Here is a 16,710-nt window from a genome sequence, read left to right on the forward strand (position 1 = left end):
CAGCAGAAGTGGCTTTGCTCACTGAAGCAGCGGGACGCGGCCGGGAGGGTTATTTGGGTTACTTCTGCTTTTTTTCTCCTCACGAACGGGCTGAGGAGACCAGGCCGCACCTCAGCCAGGCCCCTGCCCCAGCCCCCCGTGCCAGCCCCCTCCTCCTCAGCCGCCTGTCGCTCAGCTCGGTCGCTCGCTCACTCACTCACTCACTGCGTGTTTCCGTGAAATAAAGGTGAGAAACACCCGCCTCAGCCCGGCTCGCTCCCGGCCAGGGGCTCCGCCGGCCCCGGCCTCGGCGCCGTCATGGCGGCGGGGCGCTGTCATGGCGGCCGCTGCCCGTATCCTAGCAACGCCGCTGCCCCTCCCCTTCGGCGGAAGGGAGGTGTGGTCGAGCGTTGCCGGCTGCCATTGGCAGCGCGGTCGGCGAGGCCCCGCCTCCACCGCGCTGGCATTGGTCGGCCCAAGGGAGGGGCGGGGATTCGGCGAGGGGACCTTCACGCGGGCGGCGCGGGGTCGGCGCGTGCCCAGAGGGGAGTGACGCGGCACGTGACGTAGGTGACACCGGGATCCCCCGGCCCCCCCCACCCCCCGGGATCGGGGAATCCCCCTTGTGTGTCCCCGGGAGCGGGGGGGGGGCGGATCCCCCGGGAGCGGGGGGATCCCCAGGACCACGGGAGCGGATCCCCCGGGATGCCCCGGGGCTGGGGCGGAGCGGGAGCGGGGCGGGGGGGGATCGATCGCAGGGATCGGGGGGATCGCAGGGATCGGGGGGATCGCAGGGGTTGGGGCTGTGCAGCATTGCGGGATCCCCCTGGATCCAGCCCGCGTGGGAGCCGGAGATCCGCTGCCCCCGGCCTGGGGTGCTGGGAGATCCCAGCTGCCCTCGGAGCCACGCCGGGGGCCCGGTGTGTGCTGGGCTCTGCCCCCCCGCGGGATCCGCTGTCCCTCTCCTCACCAGGGCCCGGCCCCCCCTCCCCTCCCCTCCGGATCCCTCCTGTGCCGGGATCTGCCCGCGCAGGCCGCGGCCCCCTCCTCGCCCCTCCGCGGGGTGTCAGCCCCCGGGGACCCCACCCCACGCGGGAGGGATCCAGCCGTGGGGGGCGAAGTCCCCGAGCACCCGGGGGCGGGGGCCGGCGCCGGGATCTGCTGGAGGCGGGATCCCCAGGATCTGGTCCCGCAGGTGGCAGATGCACCTGCCGAGGGCCATGCGGCTGGTGCGGTTCCGGGGGGCCGGGGGCAGCGAGACCCGGCTGGGGCTGGAAGAGGCGGCCGGGGGGAACGTGGTGGACCTGAGCACGGCGGAGCCGGCGCTGCCCCGCTCCATGCGTGCCTTCCTGGAGAGCGGCCAGAGCGGCCTGGCCGCCGCGCAGAGGTGAGTGTCCTCGCCTTGGCGGCACCGGCACTGCTGCCGGATCCGGCCCCCGCCGGCGCTGAGCCCCACGGGTCCCACAGGGCGCTGGAGTCGGGTCGGCACCGGCTGCCACGGGAGACTGTGAGGCTCCTGGCGCCAGTCGGGGACCCGGAGAAGGTGATCTGCGTGGGGCTCAACTACCGTGACCACTGCCTGGAGCAGGACGTCAAGATCCCCAAGGAGCCCATCATCTTCAGCAAGTTCCCCAGCGCCATCATCGGGCCCTTCGATGACATCGTGCACCCCGAGGAGAGCAGCGTGAGTACCCCTGGGACCCCCCTGTGGGGCACAGCCCCTCCTGCCCCCCGCCGGCACCCCATTTTCTCCCCCCAGGAGGTGGACTGGGAGGTGGAGCTGGCCGCCGTCATCGGGAAGAAGGGGCGGCACATCGAGGTAACCCCCCCACCGACCCCCTTCTCCTTTCGGTGGGGTCTCTGCGTGTCCCCACACCCCGGTTAAACGAGCCTCTTCCCCCCCCCGCAAGGAGTCGTCGGCGCTGGATCACATCGTGGGCTTCATGGTGGCCAACGACGTCAGCGCCCGGGACTGGCAGATGAGGAGGAACGGGAGGCAGTGGCTGCTGGGGAAAACCTTCGACACCTTCTGTCCCCTGGGGCCGGCTCTGGTCACCAAGGAGGCGGTGGCAGGTAGGGATGGGACAGGGACAGGATGGGGACTCTTTCCTGGCCCCCACAGGAGGCAGCGGGCACCGAATTTGCCCAGAACCATCCATGTTTTTCCCCCGAGGTGGGGGGGGGGGTTACTCACAGCAGTGGGGGTCCCACCTATCCCCCCCCCGCCACCTGCGGTGTGACGCGTCCCCTCTGTCCCCGCAGACGTCCACAACCTGAGCATCCGCTGCAGCGTCAACGGGCGGCTGATGCAGGACAGCAGCACCAGCCAGCTCGTCTTCAGACTGCCCAAACTCATCGCCTGGGTCTCCCGGTACGCGGCGGGGGGGGGGGGTCTGTGACGGTGGCGCTGCTCCCCAGGGGATCGGGGGGCAGGGGGGGCACGGCTGACACATCCCGTCCCCCCACATCCCCGCTCAGGTTCGTCACGCTGGTCCCTGGGGACATCTTGCTGACGGGAACCCCTCCTGGCGTGGGGGTCTTTCGGAAGCCCCCCGTGTTTCTTAAGGTGAGGAAAAGGGGGGGCTGGGGTGGCAGAGCGGGGACGTGGCAAGCGGGGGGCTGCCAGCATCTCCCTGCCCCCCCACAGAGAGGCGACGTGGTGCAGTGTGAGATCCAGGAGCTGGGCACCATCCGCAACAAGGTGGTGTGACGACGGAGATGCCAAATTTCACCCCGATTCGGCTGCCTTACCCCCCCCATTCCCTCCCCCCCCCGCCGTGGGATTCAATAAATCCACGAGCCGGGTCGGGTACCTGCTCCCCCCATTTATCGGCACGGCGGCGACCACGCCGGCGGCTACGGCTGGGCGAACTGCTGGATGAAGGCTTCCAGCTTCCTCTGGCTCGCGTTGGAGCGGAAAGGCTGGGCGAGGTGGAGCAGGGGGCCGGCGGGGGTCCACACCTCCTCCAGCACCTGGGGGGGGACACAGGATTGTCACCAGGGTGGGGGGGGAAGAGCTCGGGGCCGGCGGGGGCTGGCAGAGCCCGGCCACGCTTACCCCCATCTCCTTGAAGGTCTGCAGCGAGCTCAGGGCCAGGCTCCTGTTCGGCTGCTCTACAGGGAGAGAAATCCCGGCGGGAGCACCCACATCCCGGCACCCACAGCGCGGTTGTGGGGGGGTGCTGCCCCCAAAGCAGGGGGGACGCCCTGTCCTTCCCCCACCCTGACTCACCGAAACCGTCCTCCTCGGCCAGGAATTGCAGCAGCGCCTCCACGTAGGCTGCCTCTGCGGGGTGGGGGGGGAAGAGGTGGGGGGGTCAAACCCCAATGCCCCCCCAGCTCCTGGCGGGGGCACAACCCCTCCCTGGTCTGGGTGCAGAGCCAGGGCTGCCAGGGAGCTTTGGCCGTGCCTCAGTTTCCCCAAAACTCAAGTCGAGGGGGGCCCGGGGTGGCTGGAGAAGCAGTTGCCCACCCTGGGGGGGGGGAGCGGGGGGGTCCTACCATGCTGGGGCCAGCTGGGTCGCTCCAGGAACGCTGCAGCTCTGGCATACGTCCTCAGCACGGGGCTCAGGAGCCGGCAGAGGAAGAGGAGGAAGCCGGGCGAGCCCTGGGGCTCACTGAGCTGCACAAGGGAAGCCGGAGTTTGGTGAGACCGTCCTCACCCCGGCGTGGGGCAGCGGGGACACAGCGGAGGCCACCGCACGTACCTTGAAGCAGCGCTTGGGGACCTCGTCCTCGCTGCCGCTGTCGCTGTCGGTGAAGTCCACGCCGGCCCAGGGCTGGCCCTTGCAGAATGGCCGCGGGGCCAAGTCGCAGACCCAGCGCTCGCTCTCTGGCTGTGGGGACAAGCCGGGTGCCGCATCACCATTGACGTCACCCGCATGGGGACCCCGCTCCCTCGTCCCCTTCCCGGCCAGGGCTGGAGGGCGCAAGAAGGGCTGAGCCACCCCGAGGGGGTCCCGGGGGGGGCACCCACCTCTTCAGCCTCCAGCAGCCCGCACAGGAGGAGCTTGTCCACGATGTCCCGGCTCCAGCAGTCGAGGGGCTGGCAGGGCTGCGGAGAGGAGGATTGGGGCGGGCAGCGGCGACGGGCCACCTCCACACGACGGCAGCACCACGCCGTGCCACCCATCCCTACCTGGAGCCCCAGCAGGTTTGGGGGCAGCAGCCGGAGCAGCTCCAGCGTCTTGCGGTGCAGCTCGTCCTGGCTGAGCACGATGCCGGAGGGTCCAACGGTCACCCCCAGGAAGGGCAGCATCTCCATCAGCAAGGCACGGATGGCGCAGGCTGCCAGGGAAGAGGCATCACCGATCCCCCCCCTCCCGGCGTCACCAATCCCCCCCCCGGCGTCACCGATCCCCCATATTTTGCTCCTCACCTCCCACTGCCTCACTGGCAAAGACGGGCAGGATGGCAGCGCTGTGGTGGCCCAGCTCCCTCAGAGCCTCCGCCGAGGCCTTGGGGACCACCAGGACGTCACCGACGGGCGAGAGGTGGTAGAGGGTGAGGCAGTCTCCGAGCAGGATGAGGCTGTGCTGCACCAGGGCACGCAGCTGCCCGGAGAAGCCCACGTCGCGCTGGCGCAGCAGGATCTCCTCCAGCAGCCAGGCAAAGTCCAGCATCAGCCGGGAGAGGAAGACACCCTGGAGGAAGAGGAAGATGAGCCGACTGCAGGGGGGGAGCTCTGGAAGCCTTGCTCCAAAGGAACAGAAACCTGGAAGCCCCCGTGTCTCACCTCCCGGTGCTTGTGCAGCAGCAACGCGGACGTGATCCCCACGGCCATGACGGCAGAGCAGGCGACGCCGTCTGCGAGGGAGGGGGCAGGCGCTTGTTCGCCGTCGGGGGTGCTCGCCCCCCCCGCCCCGAGCCCCTCTGCATGAGATGGGGGGGGGAAGGCGGCAGCGGTGACATCCCAAGGGACATCACACGGCGGGTGCTTCGCCCACCCACCCCCCCCAGCACGCCGAAATAACCGGTAACGGCACACGGGGGGAGCGCGGCAGGACCGGGGGAGCACGGGCGGCCCACAGCCCCGCACGGACGGGCAGAGGGACGGCGGGAGGACGGATCCCACCTGCCCCGCAGCCCCCTCACCGCTCAGGCAGTGCAGGCCCAGCGCGGTCACCAGCATCTCCTCCTCCTCCTCCTCCTCCGCGCCGGCGGCTGTGGCGGGGCCGGGCCCCCAAACCTCCGCCCTGTCGCTGCCCGGCTGGCCGGGGCTGGAGGGAAACGGGGCGAAACGAGTGAGACGGCGCGGCTGGGGGGCAGGTGTCAGAGGCGAGACGCTGCCCCGGGGCTCGGCGCCTGCTTACCACGTGCCGAGGATGGCGGGCAGCAGCAGCTCCTCCGGCCGTTTCCCCGTGCGGCTCTGCCTGACGAGGGTTTTGGCCGCAAACTCCTGGGAAGGACAAAGGAGCCGGTGGGTGCTCGCGGCCCTCGGCAGCCCTCGGGTGCCCAGGGCCCACGCGCGCTGCCCCGTTGTCCCAGCGACCCCCCCGGCTTCCCCTAGAGACGGGTTCACCGGATCTCCTGGAGAACACCAGATCCCCGCCGCCACCCCAAACCCCTCCGTCCTGCCCGCAGGGGTTTGCGTGGCCGCGAACGTCACGGCAATAACCCCCCCCAGGGCCGGGACGGATCCCCAGAGAGCCCCAGCTAGAGCCCCCGCCGCCGTACCTGTAAGGAGAAGGGCTGGGCGAAGTCCACGCGGGCGCAGCCGAGGTTTTGGCGTACGGCCCGGCACGCTGCCCAGAGACAGGTGCCGAGGGTCCAAGCCCCGCGCTGGGAGGAGAGGGGATCAAAGCGGTTAACGGGGCGACGGAGGCGAGGGACGCGCCCGGCGATTTGAGTGCTGCGTCCTCACCGTTCCTTCCCGGTGCGAACCGCTGGGGACCAGGTCGTAGGCGATGCCCACGGGGACCAGGAGCACGTCGGGGACGGCGCCATCCCGCACGGCTCGGTACACCAGGGCCAGCCACTGCCGGGCAGGGGCAGAGAGACGCAGCGCGACGGGGGGCTCTTCCAGGAAGATGAGCAGAGGCTGCCGGCTCCTCAGCACCTCCTCGACATACTGCTGGGGCAGACGGGCTCAGGCTGGGGGGACCCGGGGATGCACGGGAGCTGCCGGCACCCGTCACGCAGCCGAAAGGCTCGGCCGGCCCGTGGTCGACACCAGCCCCAGACACCGTTGCCGAGCACTTTCGGGGGGCGGGGAGGGACGTTTCATCCCTCCAGACACCCCGGGCCAGACCTACCGTGGCCAGGACAGCCCCTGGGAGCCCTTCAGCCCGGCTGCTCGGCGTTTGCTCCATCCTCGAAGGCAGGAAAATCCCTCCCAGGCGGCCAAGCAAGGCTCTGTGGGGGAAAGAAGACACCGTGGGCACCCGCCTTGCGTGGGGCCGCGTCCCGTGTCCCCCCCCTCCCCGGTTCCCCGCCACAGCTCGGGGGCTTTGCGAGCGCCCTGGGCCGGCGTGCGCTGCACCTTACCGGAGGCGAGGGCTGCAGGGCTGGTCACCTGCCGTCACCCTGGGCACCCCCAGCCCCTGGGAGAAGAGGAGGAAGGACAGGAGCAGCCCATCCAGCTGGGATTTGTGCATCGAGAGGAAAACCAGCGGCACGCCGGACTGCAAGGAAAGCAGCCGGGGCTCAGCTGACGGCGAGGCACGGGGGCCCAGAGCGGCCGCTGGGTTCCCTACCGTCCTGGCAGCCCTCAGCACCGTCTCCAGCTGCCCTCGGTGGAGCTGCACGCTGAGGAAGAGGCGGCTGAGGAGCTTGAGCAGAGCCCAGTTGCACAGCCTGCGGGAAAAGCAGCAAGTGAGCAACGCCGTGGGGCCGGGGTGCCCCCAAAGCCCCCCCCCACCCCCTCCAGGAGACCTCAGCCAAGCCGCCCTTCCCTGCCTCAGTTTCCCCACCCAAAGCAGCAAAAAGGGGTTGCGTGAGACGGCTCGACTCGAAATGTCACTTCTCAGCTCCCGTAAAGCAAATAAACAGCTTTATTATAACTTAAGTTAAGGCATTAAAGGCTGGATGTGACAAGACCACCTCCGTCTCCCCCCCCCCCACCCCGGCAACAAAAGCTGGAGTCAATTAGCCCTCCATCTCTCCATCTCCCGTCCTCCCGCACACGCTGTTTACGGGAAGGATCCGAAGGCTTTTATCCCCTGGGTAATTTCTTCCCTTTAAATACTTCAGAGTGCTCAGAGGGTTCTTTTATTACAGCTCAATCAGACGAGCAATTAGGCTACGATGCAACCTTTAATTGCCAATTTCTCAATGACAGGAGGGGGAAAAAGAAAAAAAATGAGAAGAGGGGGGAGAGAGAGAGAAAGGAAAAAGTTCCCTTTTGCTTCGCTTTGCTTTCCACCCTCCCAGCTGGGGTTTTTTGTTTTTTTTTTTCTTTTTCCTCCCTCCCTTCTCCGCTCCCGTGTCAGATTCCAGCTCCCTGGAAGAAACGGGGGGAAATCCATCCCCCGGGAGCTGCGCGGGACCCCAAGGGTGCAGCCCCGGGCTCTCCGCACACATGTCCCCCAAAAGATCCCCGTGCACCCCCCAAGGGATCCCTGCGCACCCCCCAAGGGATCCCCGCGCACCCCCCAAGGGATCCCTTGTGGGAGCCAGGCACGGACCCTCCGCTCAAATCCCACCCGAAGGGGCCGAACGCCTAAATTACGAGCGCGAGAGACCCAGAGCGGAGGAGAGGGACTGGGAATCCCCCAGCCAGGACGCGGGATCCCTCACGGAGGAGGGGGGGATGCCCGTGCGGGGGGTGCGCACCCCCAAACCCTCCCCGCAGAGGGAGCGCGGACCTGAGCAGGAGAAGGGAGAGCGGCGCCTGGATCTCAGACAGGATCTCGAGCGCTTTCTCCTTCCACCGCCGGTGGAATTCGCCGTCCCCCCTCGAGCTGCGGGACCGGCCGGTAGCGACACCCCGTACCCTGTGAAGGGGTGGGAAGCACGAGGCAGAGCGAGGGGTTCAAAAAAAAAAAACCCAACCAAAACCCCAAACCCCACCGTTCTGTGGTACAGTAACTGCAATGCGCCGGCTGCCAGCCTCGCGCTGGGTAATTAACAGTGACGACGATCTCGGTGACGGTTGCCTGACGAGGCCACGTCACCCCGGCCGCCGCGTGCTCGGGATGGGGCGAAGCCGGAGAGCCTCGGCAGCGTGCCGGGACAGAGCCCGCAGCCAGGAGAGCCGGTTCCCCACCGAACCGCAGCACCGGCCCCTTTCCAGGGGTGCCGAGCCCGGGGGCTGGATTTTGGGAAAGGCACGGCAGCGAGGGGAAGCCGGCACCTTTCCATCACGGACCAGCGCGTCCCTCGCTCCGACCACGGGCGGGATCCCGTGGGATGGGCAAACGATGCCGCTGGACAGGGGTCCTGCCGGGGAGGGTGGGGGGGGAGCCCCGGAGAGCCCCTCGGCTGCTCCCACCTACCTCCTGCTGCGGCAGATCCTTGCCGGGAGATCTCCGGGGGTGTCGGCGGGAACTTTCCAGCCCCAGACGGCGAGGAAACCGCAGACCCTTCGGACCAGCCATCCCCGGTACCTTGGGCAGGGAGACAAGACAGCGACGTCCCGGCGGTTAGAGGCTTTTTCGGGGCGCTCAGCCTCCTTCAAACTGGTTGTTGGCAAAAATTTGAGGTTTTTCTCCCCATTTTCCAGCTGGGAAAACGGAGGCGCCAGCAGAGCCGTGCTCCAGGCCACCCCGGGCCTCGCGGCATCGCTCCTCGCACAGGGAGGAAACCCACGCTCGCCAGAAATGCGCCACGAAGGTCCCGAATCGGGGACTTTTCCAAATCCGTCCCCAAATCGGAGCTAGGCGGCACCCGAAAGGGACGGGACTGAGGTTTTAGATATCGCAGAGCGTGCGGGCAACCCAGGGAGGGACACGGGGAGGTTCAGACCTTCGTCGTTCCGCTCGTGACCTCGGCCGCCCATCGCCGGGTTCTTTTTTAGCCATCCCGCAAGGCCCGAGGTTGCGAGCGGCGATGAATTATTCAAAAGGTTTGAAAGCTGGAGCTGGGATATTTCAAGCTGAATGGGAGTATAATGACCCGATTTGGAAAAATAAAGCGCAAAATTGCTAAGCCACCGGGGAACGCTCTGAAAGGGGAGGGGAACCGAAGGAGCTTGGCACCTCCGGAATAAAAAAAAAAAAAAAAAAAATCAGGCATTTGGCAAGGAAACGGCTCCTGCGCTCCACGTCGGCTCCTCGGATGGAGGAAAAGGCTGGTTGAGGTCCGGAGCTGCGGCCCGTGGGGAGGAGGACGGGCGGGAAGGGTTTGGGGAAGAAACGGGCCGTTCCTGCTCTGCCCCGCGGCCGGGAGCCAGGCCTGCTCCGAGACCGGTGCGCGTGAGCTCGTCCCTGCGCCGAAGGCGGAGAGCAGAAGGAAAACACCCCCGGTCCCCCCGCCAAGCTCTTCCCAACGGCATCGAGATACCAAGTTTTGTTTAAAAAAGAAAAAAAAAAACAAACCCAAACAAAAAACAACCCCAGATCCTCGACGCCACGGCTGACTTCTCCGACGGTGGCCAGAGGAACCCCAAACCCTCTCCCCTCCACTTTTATTAACGCTCCGTGCTCGGGGATGCGTCTTCCAGCCTTTCCAAATACAATTAACCCGACTCCTTTTTGCGCTAATTAAGGAAATTAAGGAAAAAGGCTGATGGGGAGGCATCCCCATGCTCCGACTGCCGTGGGGATTCGGACAGAAGGGTGAATAAAATATCGGGGGGGGGGGGGGGGGAAGGTGGTTTGCCCAACGGTTTCCCGGCACAGAGCTCACCGCGTGTCCTGCTCCGTCACCTGGACGGCGTCGCGGAAGCCGAGGGAGGAGAGGTGCTGGTGGTGGAAACCGTCCTGCAAGGAGAAAACTGGCTCGGCTCGTATGGCAGCAGCGGGTCGGATTTTTAATTGGGGGGGGGGGGGGCGAGGGTGGGGTTGGCTGGGGTTGGCTGGGGCTTGTCCCCCATGCCTGGGCCCAAACCCTCTTCCCGAGCAGGTTTGGGGAAACCCCGGAGCTTCCCGCGCTCTTACCCAGCTCTTTGGGGTGCAGGTCTGGCAGCAACGCCCCGACAACGGACGGTATTTGCCCAGAAAAGGGATGAAAATTTCCAGTTTCTGCCCCGAATCACAGACCCAGGTTTTCATCTGAGGGGAGAAAAGGGGGACGGGAGGGACGGGGGGCTGGCACAAACCCTGGAAATACCCAATATCGGTGAATGCTCCCCAAAACGCACTCGGGAGGAGAACCGTTACTGGGGAGAAATAAAGCAAATTTATCTGGGATCGAAGGGGCGGATTGAAGTGTGTGTGTGTGTCCCGAGGGGACGCGGCCGAGCCCCTCTCCCCGCTTCAGGCCTTTGCGGGGAAGGGACCCGCTCCTCGGCGGGGACACGGGTAGCTTCAGCGCCAAAAGAGAGGGGGGAAGAATATCGTTATTAAAAAACCCAAACCCACAGCCCCAACCCGGCAGCCAACGCGCCAAAAGCCCTCGGGAACACGAATTTATTCTTCACCGCCGAGCTCCGGTGCCGCTGCGAATCACTTTTCCCTCCCACGCCCTCCCCCCTCACCCCCCCGGCAAGGAGATGCCGATCCGTGCCCAAAAACCCCCTGGTTTGCCCCAAAACGCCGACAGCTCAGCACGTCCCCTCCCCCCCCCCCAAATATCGAACTGGGGGGCACCCGGCATCACCCGCCCGTGCTGGGAGAGGGGGTGCTTGTAGGAGAGACCCCCCCCCCCCCCGCAAGGTCTCAGGGGCTTTTCAGACACCCCCGGGTGTGGGGCAGGGTTTGAGGGATTTTATATCCCCCCCCCCCAAAAAAAAAAAAAAAAAAAAAGGAAAAAAGAGATGGGGGGAGGAAAGCAAACCCAGCTTGGTTCTGAAATGCTGCCGGGGGGGGGGGGAAGGAAGAGCGGGGGTGCAGGGAAGGAGACCCCGGTGAGGGCGGGACCCCCCGTGGGACCCCCTGGCGCTGTGGGTGGGTGCACTGGAGGGGTCTTCGTGGCGGGGCGGGGGGCAAGGGGGTCCCCCCGTGTCTGGGGAGCGGAGCATCCCCCCCCGCGCCCGTCCTTGTCCCTGGGGTGGGGGTCACGTACCTCGGGGACGGGCTGTCACGGGTGGGGGGGCGGTGCTGGCAGCCCCCGCGTGGGGCCGGGGGTGGGGGGTGCTGGGAGGGGGTCCTGCAAAAAAGACAGCAAAAGGCGGGAACTCTGACTGGGGGAGGCCCCGGAGGGGGCTGTGGCACAAGGGCCCCCCCGTCAGTCCCCCCGTGGGTCCCCACGGCCGGGGGCAGCGCACCCACCCCCACCCCCCCCCCACCGCTCACCCGCCGCAGGCCCGGCCGTCTGGCCACGCCCCCTGCCTAAGCCACGCCCCTGCCTAAGCCACGCTCCACCCAAGCCACTCCCCCTTCCAAAGCCACGCCCACTTCCCAAAACCACGCCCCCTGCCCCACCCCCGGTCCCTATGGCTGCGCCCCCCCCCCCCCGTCACCCCCGTCACCCCGGACCCCGACAGCCTCCAGGCAGCGGTGGGGGGATCCCGGCTGGGCTGAATCTGCCTGAACCCCCCCCCCCAAAAAAAAAAAAAAAAGGAAAAGGCACCGCCGCGCACCTGCGGGCTGGGGCTGCCAATCTGCCCGAGCGCAGCGGGGAGCGCTCAGCCCCCCCAGGGCTCCTCCGGCGGGGGCGGGGGGGGGAAAGAGGGGAAAAAGGGGAAAAAATAAACGGAAAGGACAAGGGGAAAAGGGAAAAAAAGAAAGGAGAAGAAAAAAGGGGGAAAAGATAAGGAAAAAAAGGAAGAACATGGGGGAAAAAAAAGAAAAAAAAAAAAAAACAACACACCTTATTAACTTGCCAGGGAAGAGGAAGGCGCGGGGGGGCGGGGGGGTTCGGTGGCACCGGGGGGTTCAGGGGCGTCTTGGCCGGATCCTGCCCGCCCTGAGCCCGTCTGCTCCGAAGACGGGCCCGCTGCCCGCTCGCGCTTCTATGGCTTTTCCTCATTTTTTTCCTGGCTTTTTCTTGCCTTTTTCTGCCTTTTTCTCACTTTCCCCGGGGGGGACACACACACCCCACCACCCCCGATAACAGCAAAGCGCCTTCCCGCCGACGTCACCCGGAGACCCCTTCAAATATCGCCCGAACAGGAAGATTTCGGGCAACCCAACCTATTTTTTAGGTACATTTTTTTAATATTTGAAGTGTAAAGCAGCCGCCGTGGCCCCCCCGCTGCACCGTGGTGGCTATGGTTACCGTATCGTCCCTTCCCCGGCGTTTATTGCTCTGCCATTCAACCAAAAATACAAATAAAAAGCTTTCGCAGCCCTTCCCAGCTCCTTATTTTTAAATATTTGACCGGGAACGCACATTTCCCCTCCCCCCCAGGAAGAAATAATATCCACCCCCCCACCCCCCCGCCGCCGCCTTCGCGCCTGACCTTCCATCGCTGGTGAAAGTGGCCAAATTTTGTCAAAACCCTAAAAATAAAATAAAAGATCCCGGGAGGGATCATCCCAGGCGCCGGCGCCGAGGGGTTTGGCACGTCTATCGTGTTTTTGTGATATTTCCTCGTATAACTAACTGGCGTTAATTAAAAGCCCCGCGCCGGGAGGGGGGGCAAACCCTGGAACAGCCCCGGCAAAAGCAGGCTGAGCCCTGGCAAGAACTCGTTGCACCTCACAGCAGCATCCACGCTCCCTGCGAGGGTTTCCCACACCGGTTTAAGGCAGCGCCTTTGTACTGGTCCCAGTTTGGATCCTGAGCATCCCCACTACCCCCCCCCAGCTCGAAACCAGAGCCCAGGGGAGGACGTCAGCAATTAATATTTCTGCTTAATTAACCTCCCCCTCCTGCCGCTTCCCCAGCGTCAATTATTCCAGCGGCGATAACACCGGGGCCAGCGGGTCAACGGCCCGACGGCTTCACCGCGGGGGTCAGCGCCGGAAGGGAAAGAAACCCTTTTTAAACCCATTTTAACCCATTTTAACCCATTTTGCAGCAGAAAGCTCACCCTGCTTGAATTTCCGTGGCCATATTTTTGCAGCAAACCTGAATATATGGGGCGGGGGGGGGAATTAAGGAATTGCCATGGCAACCCGGGGGCTGTTTTGGGGGAATTAGTGGGGGGTGGAAGGGGGGAAGGTCGGGGGGGGCAGACCCGGCAGCGCTGGGGGGGCCGGGGGCGGGATCGGGGGCCACGTGGGCCACGTGCATCCCTGTGGGACCATGCCCAGCCCCACAGAACGATGCCCAGCCCCACAGGACCGTGCTGAGACCCCCCCCAGCCCCATTGCCAGCCCCATGGGGCCATATGCAGCCCCACAGGACCATGCTGAGCCCCCCCCCCCAGCCCCACGGGGCCATATCCAGCCCACAGGACCATGTTCAGACCCCCCAGCCCCACGTCCGGCCCCACAGGACCATGCTGAGCCCCCCCCAGCCCCACAGGACCATTCCCGGCCCCACAACGAGACCACATCCAGCCCCACATCCCCCCCACCTCGACGTGGGGTGCGCAGCAGTCGGCGTGGGCGCAGCCGTGGGGCAGAGGGGCCGCGGCAGGACGTGGCGCGGGAGGCCGGGAGCGGGTCCAGCCACCCCAGGGCCGCGCTGGCGGGGGTCCAGCGGCTCGGCGTGCGCAGCCCCGCGGCCCCGGCCCCGTTCGCACGACCTCTCCCACCCCGAGCATCCTCCCAGCGCGCCGGGAAGGGCCAACGGCCGCCAGCCGTGCCGGGCTCCGCGGGGCGGGGAGGCTGGGAAAGGGCTTCCCAAAAGCCCGGCCGGTTCCAGGGGGGCTGGAGGTGAAACCCCACGGTGGGGCGGGAGAAGGGGCTGGCTCCGCCACCGCAGAGGCGAGCTGTCCCCGGTCATGTCCCCCGGTGATGGGGGGCACCAGCGTGAGGGGTGGGACCCCAGTGCAAGGTGGGGGGCACCACATACTGGTGGGGGGCATCGTGCACCATCCCGACTCGCCACATACCAGTTGTGGGTCACGGTTCCCCGGTGAGGGGGGTCACCACCTGCCAGTGTGGGGCACCGTGTGCCATGGCGAGTCATGGCACAGCAGCGTGAGTCACCGCGCACCGGTGTGGGTCACAACGTGCCGTCATGAGTCATGACCCGGCAGTGTGGGTCGTGATACCCTGCTGTGGGTCGCGATACACCGTCACAAACAACAATACACCAGCGTGGGGCACAACGCTCTATCGTGACCCACGGTTACACCCATGTGGGTCACAACACCCCAGTGTGGGTCACAACCCGCAAACCCCCCAACACGCGTCACCCTCACCCCGGCGGCGGCACAACCCTACACAAGACACCCGCGAACCCCCACCCCACCAGGGTCCCCCGACGCCGGGCTCTGTCCCCGTCCCCCATCGGGTTGAACGTCCTCGGGGCCAGCAGCTGCAGAGATTTATTCTTTGGGGTTGTTTAGGGTTTTTTTTTTTTAAATTATTGTTATTTATTCCTTCCCGGGTGCTGCCATAAATAACCGCCCCCTCCCAGACATCGTGTTCCCGCTCTGCCGGCACACATTCCTCCCGGCCGTGCTGCCGGCCGTCACGGGCCGTGGCTCTTGTCCCCAACAGTCCCCTGGGAGCTGGGGGGGGGTGGACACACACCCCGGCCCCCCCCTCACCCCTCCTTTGACAAAAAAATGACATTTTTTCTTATTACAAAATATCTTTTATTGTTAAAAGGCTGTGGCGCTGGGGGGAGGGTCTGCCACCGGGCTTGGGGACGGGGGTTGTGGCGCGGTGGCATGTGCCCCCCCCGCCCCAAGGCCCCCAGGGAAATCTGGCAGCGAGAGAAGGCAGCGGGTGGGCAGGTGGCCGGGGGAAAACCCATCGGCACTTCGGGAGGCTTCAAAGCCCCCAGCCCCCACCCCCTAAACCCAAGGGATGCTCCAGGTAGCGAGTGCAGCCAGGAGGAAGAGGAAGAGGAGGAGGAAGGGAGCGGCCAGAGCCCCTCACCAGGGCGTTGGGGCTCGGCGGCGGCAGAGGAGGCGTCGGAAAGCCTTGCGGAAGTCCTGGTTGAAGACGGTGTAGATGACAGGGTTGAGGGAGCTGTTGCAGTACCCGATCCAGAAGAAGAACTGGAAGACGCCGTCGGGGACCTTGCAGCGGTGGGGGCAGAGGGCGCCCAGGCTGTAGAGGAAGAAGAAGGGGAACCAGCAGAGGACAAAGACGCCGATGACCACGGCCAAGACGAAGGTGAAACGTTTCTCCCGGTTGACCTGAGTCTTCCTCCTCCAAGGGTTCAACGCCGGCGGCCGATGCGCCAATACCACCCGCCCCGTTCCGGTGGCCAAGGTGTCCCTGGGGCGTCCCCTGGACTGCGGGGACGCCCCCGCCCCGGGGCCGGGGGACGTCGGGGGCTCCTCTGGGCTCAGCAGCGAGGTCCTGTCTGCCGGCGGGCAGGTCCCCGGGGGGTCTGCGGCGGTCGGGGGGGTGACGTTTGGTGGCACTGATCCCAGCGGTTTGGAGCCGGAGGGGTGGGAGCGGTGGCGGCGTTTGGCGATCAGGTAGATGCGCAGGTAGACGAGGATCATGATGAGACACGGGGCGAAGAAGGAGCCGACGCTGGAGGAGAGGACGTACCAGGCCTCCTCATTGAGCTTGCACTGTGGCCGCCCCCCCGCCGCCGCCTTCTTCTCCCCTTTGTAGACCAAGGGCGGGAGGGAGATGATGGCGGCGATGGTCCAGACGATGAGGATGCTGCACTTGATGCGCCGTGGCGTCCGCTTGGCGTTGTACTCGATGGCACGGCTGACTGACCAGTAACGGTCCAGGCTGATGGCGCAGAGGTGGACGATGGAGGAGGTGCAGAAGAGCACATCCAAAGCCAGGTAGATCTCGCACCACGTCTTCTCGAAGTACCAGTAGCCCAGGAGCTCGTTGGCCAAGGAGAAGGGGATGATGAGGGTGGCCACCAAGATGTCGGCGGCTGCCAGTGACACCAAGAAGAGGTTTTGGGGCGCCCGCAGCGAGCGGCTGCTCAGCACGGCCAGGATCACCAGCACGTTGCCCGTGATGGTGAAGAGCACCAGGAAGGTGATGGCGGCGGCGATGGCGGCGGTGGCTTGCACCGAGTAACCGCCCTCGGGGCCCTCCATGGTCCCGCCGGCCGCGGGGTCCGGCCGACGGCGCTCAGCGGCACCCCGGGGTGCGGGGGGACGAGGCCGCAGGGTGCTGGGGGACGCCGGTGTCCCTTGTCATGCTGCCCGCTGGTCCCTGCCCTGCCCGCACCCCTGCCCTGTGCTGCCTGCGGTCCCTACTGCTGCCGGCACACCTACGTCGCGCTGCCTGTACCTCTGCCCGCAACCCTACCCCGTGGTGCCTGCCCCCTGCCCGCAGCCCCCCGTGCTGCCTGCACCCCTGCCCTGCCTGCACCCTGCCTGCACCGCTGCCCTGCCCTGCCCGCCCCCCTCTGCTGCCGGGCGCTGCCTGCTCCCTACCCTCCCTGCACCCCGGTGCCCCGCGCTGCCCGTGCCCGTCCCTGCCTGCTGCTGCCGGTGCCGCTGCCGGTCTCTGCGCTGCCGGCGCCGCCTCCGCCGGGTTTTGATGGGGCGCGGGTGGGGGCTGAGCCGCCTCCCCCGCCCCCGGGGCGGAACCGGGCGGCACCGGGGGGGGGGGGGACGGGACGGACACGGGACGGGACGGACACGACGGGGCCGGCTCCGCTCCTCCTGCCCTCCCCCCGCGTCCCGGGCCCCGCATCCCC

General features: G+C 66.4%; 3 protein-coding genes across 5 annotated transcripts; 1 reads left to right on the top strand and 2 right to left on the bottom strand.

Moving 5' to 3' along the window:
* Window positions 1–413: 413 nt before the first annotated feature.
* LOC129196685 (fumarylacetoacetate hydrolase domain-containing protein 2-like) lies at window positions 414–2,784 on the top strand. The gene is made up of 8 exons (XM_054804529.1): window positions 414–545; window positions 1,175–1,366; window positions 1,447–1,663; window positions 1,739–1,798; window positions 1,890–2,052; window positions 2,242–2,350; window positions 2,458–2,545; window positions 2,627–2,784. Exons 2-8 carry the CDS (start codon window positions 1,182–1,184, stop codon window positions 2,687–2,689), a joined length of 885 nt encoding a protein of 294 aa, XP_054660504.1. The 5' UTR covers window positions 414–545; window positions 1,175–1,181; the 3' UTR covers window positions 2,690–2,784.
* Window positions 2,701–11,253, bottom strand: GPAT2 (glycerol-3-phosphate acyltransferase 2, mitochondrial). Of its 3 annotated transcripts, none has more exons than XM_054804525.1 (21): window positions 11,083–11,253; window positions 10,017–10,130; window positions 9,766–9,839; window positions 8,415–8,525; window positions 7,785–7,913; window positions 6,675–6,774; window positions 6,466–6,602; window positions 6,234–6,333; window positions 5,843–6,049; window positions 5,656–5,760; window positions 5,292–5,377; window positions 5,074–5,198; window positions 4,715–4,851; window positions 4,358–4,622; window positions 4,118–4,266; window positions 3,956–4,033; window positions 3,687–3,815; window positions 3,481–3,601; window positions 3,212–3,265; window positions 3,038–3,093; window positions 2,701–2,952 (listed from the first exon to the last, which is right to left on the bottom strand). In XM_054804525.1, the coding sequence occupies exons 2-21, from the start codon at window positions 10,128–10,130 to the stop codon at window positions 2,836–2,838; spliced, it is 2,394 nt and encodes a 797-aa protein (XP_054660500.1). In that variant the 5' UTR covers window positions 11,083–11,253; the 3' UTR covers window positions 2,701–2,835. The 3 variants fall into 3 exon arrangements, with proteins under 3 accessions (XP_054660500.1, XP_054660499.1, XP_054660502.1); XM_054804527.1 differs by having other exon boundaries at window positions 2,702–2,952; window positions 4,715–4,785; window positions 11,083–11,251; XM_054804524.1 differs by having other exon boundaries at window positions 4,715–4,785; window positions 6,466–6,774.
* A 3,437-nt stretch (window positions 11,254–14,690) lies between these two features.
* ADRA2B (adrenoceptor alpha 2B) lies at window positions 14,691–16,361 on the bottom strand. The gene has a single exon (XM_054804528.1). The coding sequence runs from the start codon at window positions 16,100–16,102 to the stop codon at window positions 14,957–14,959; it is 1,146 nt and encodes a 381-aa protein (XP_054660503.1). The 5' UTR covers window positions 16,103–16,361; the 3' UTR covers window positions 14,691–14,956.
* Between the last annotated feature and the right edge of the window lie 349 nt (window positions 16,362–16,710).

This window comes from Grus americana, chromosome 26 (genome assembly GCF_028858705.1).
Source record: "Grus americana isolate bGruAme1 chromosome 26, bGruAme1.mat, whole genome shotgun sequence".
Lineage (NCBI taxonomy): Eukaryota > Metazoa > Chordata > Aves > Gruiformes > Gruidae > Grus > Grus americana.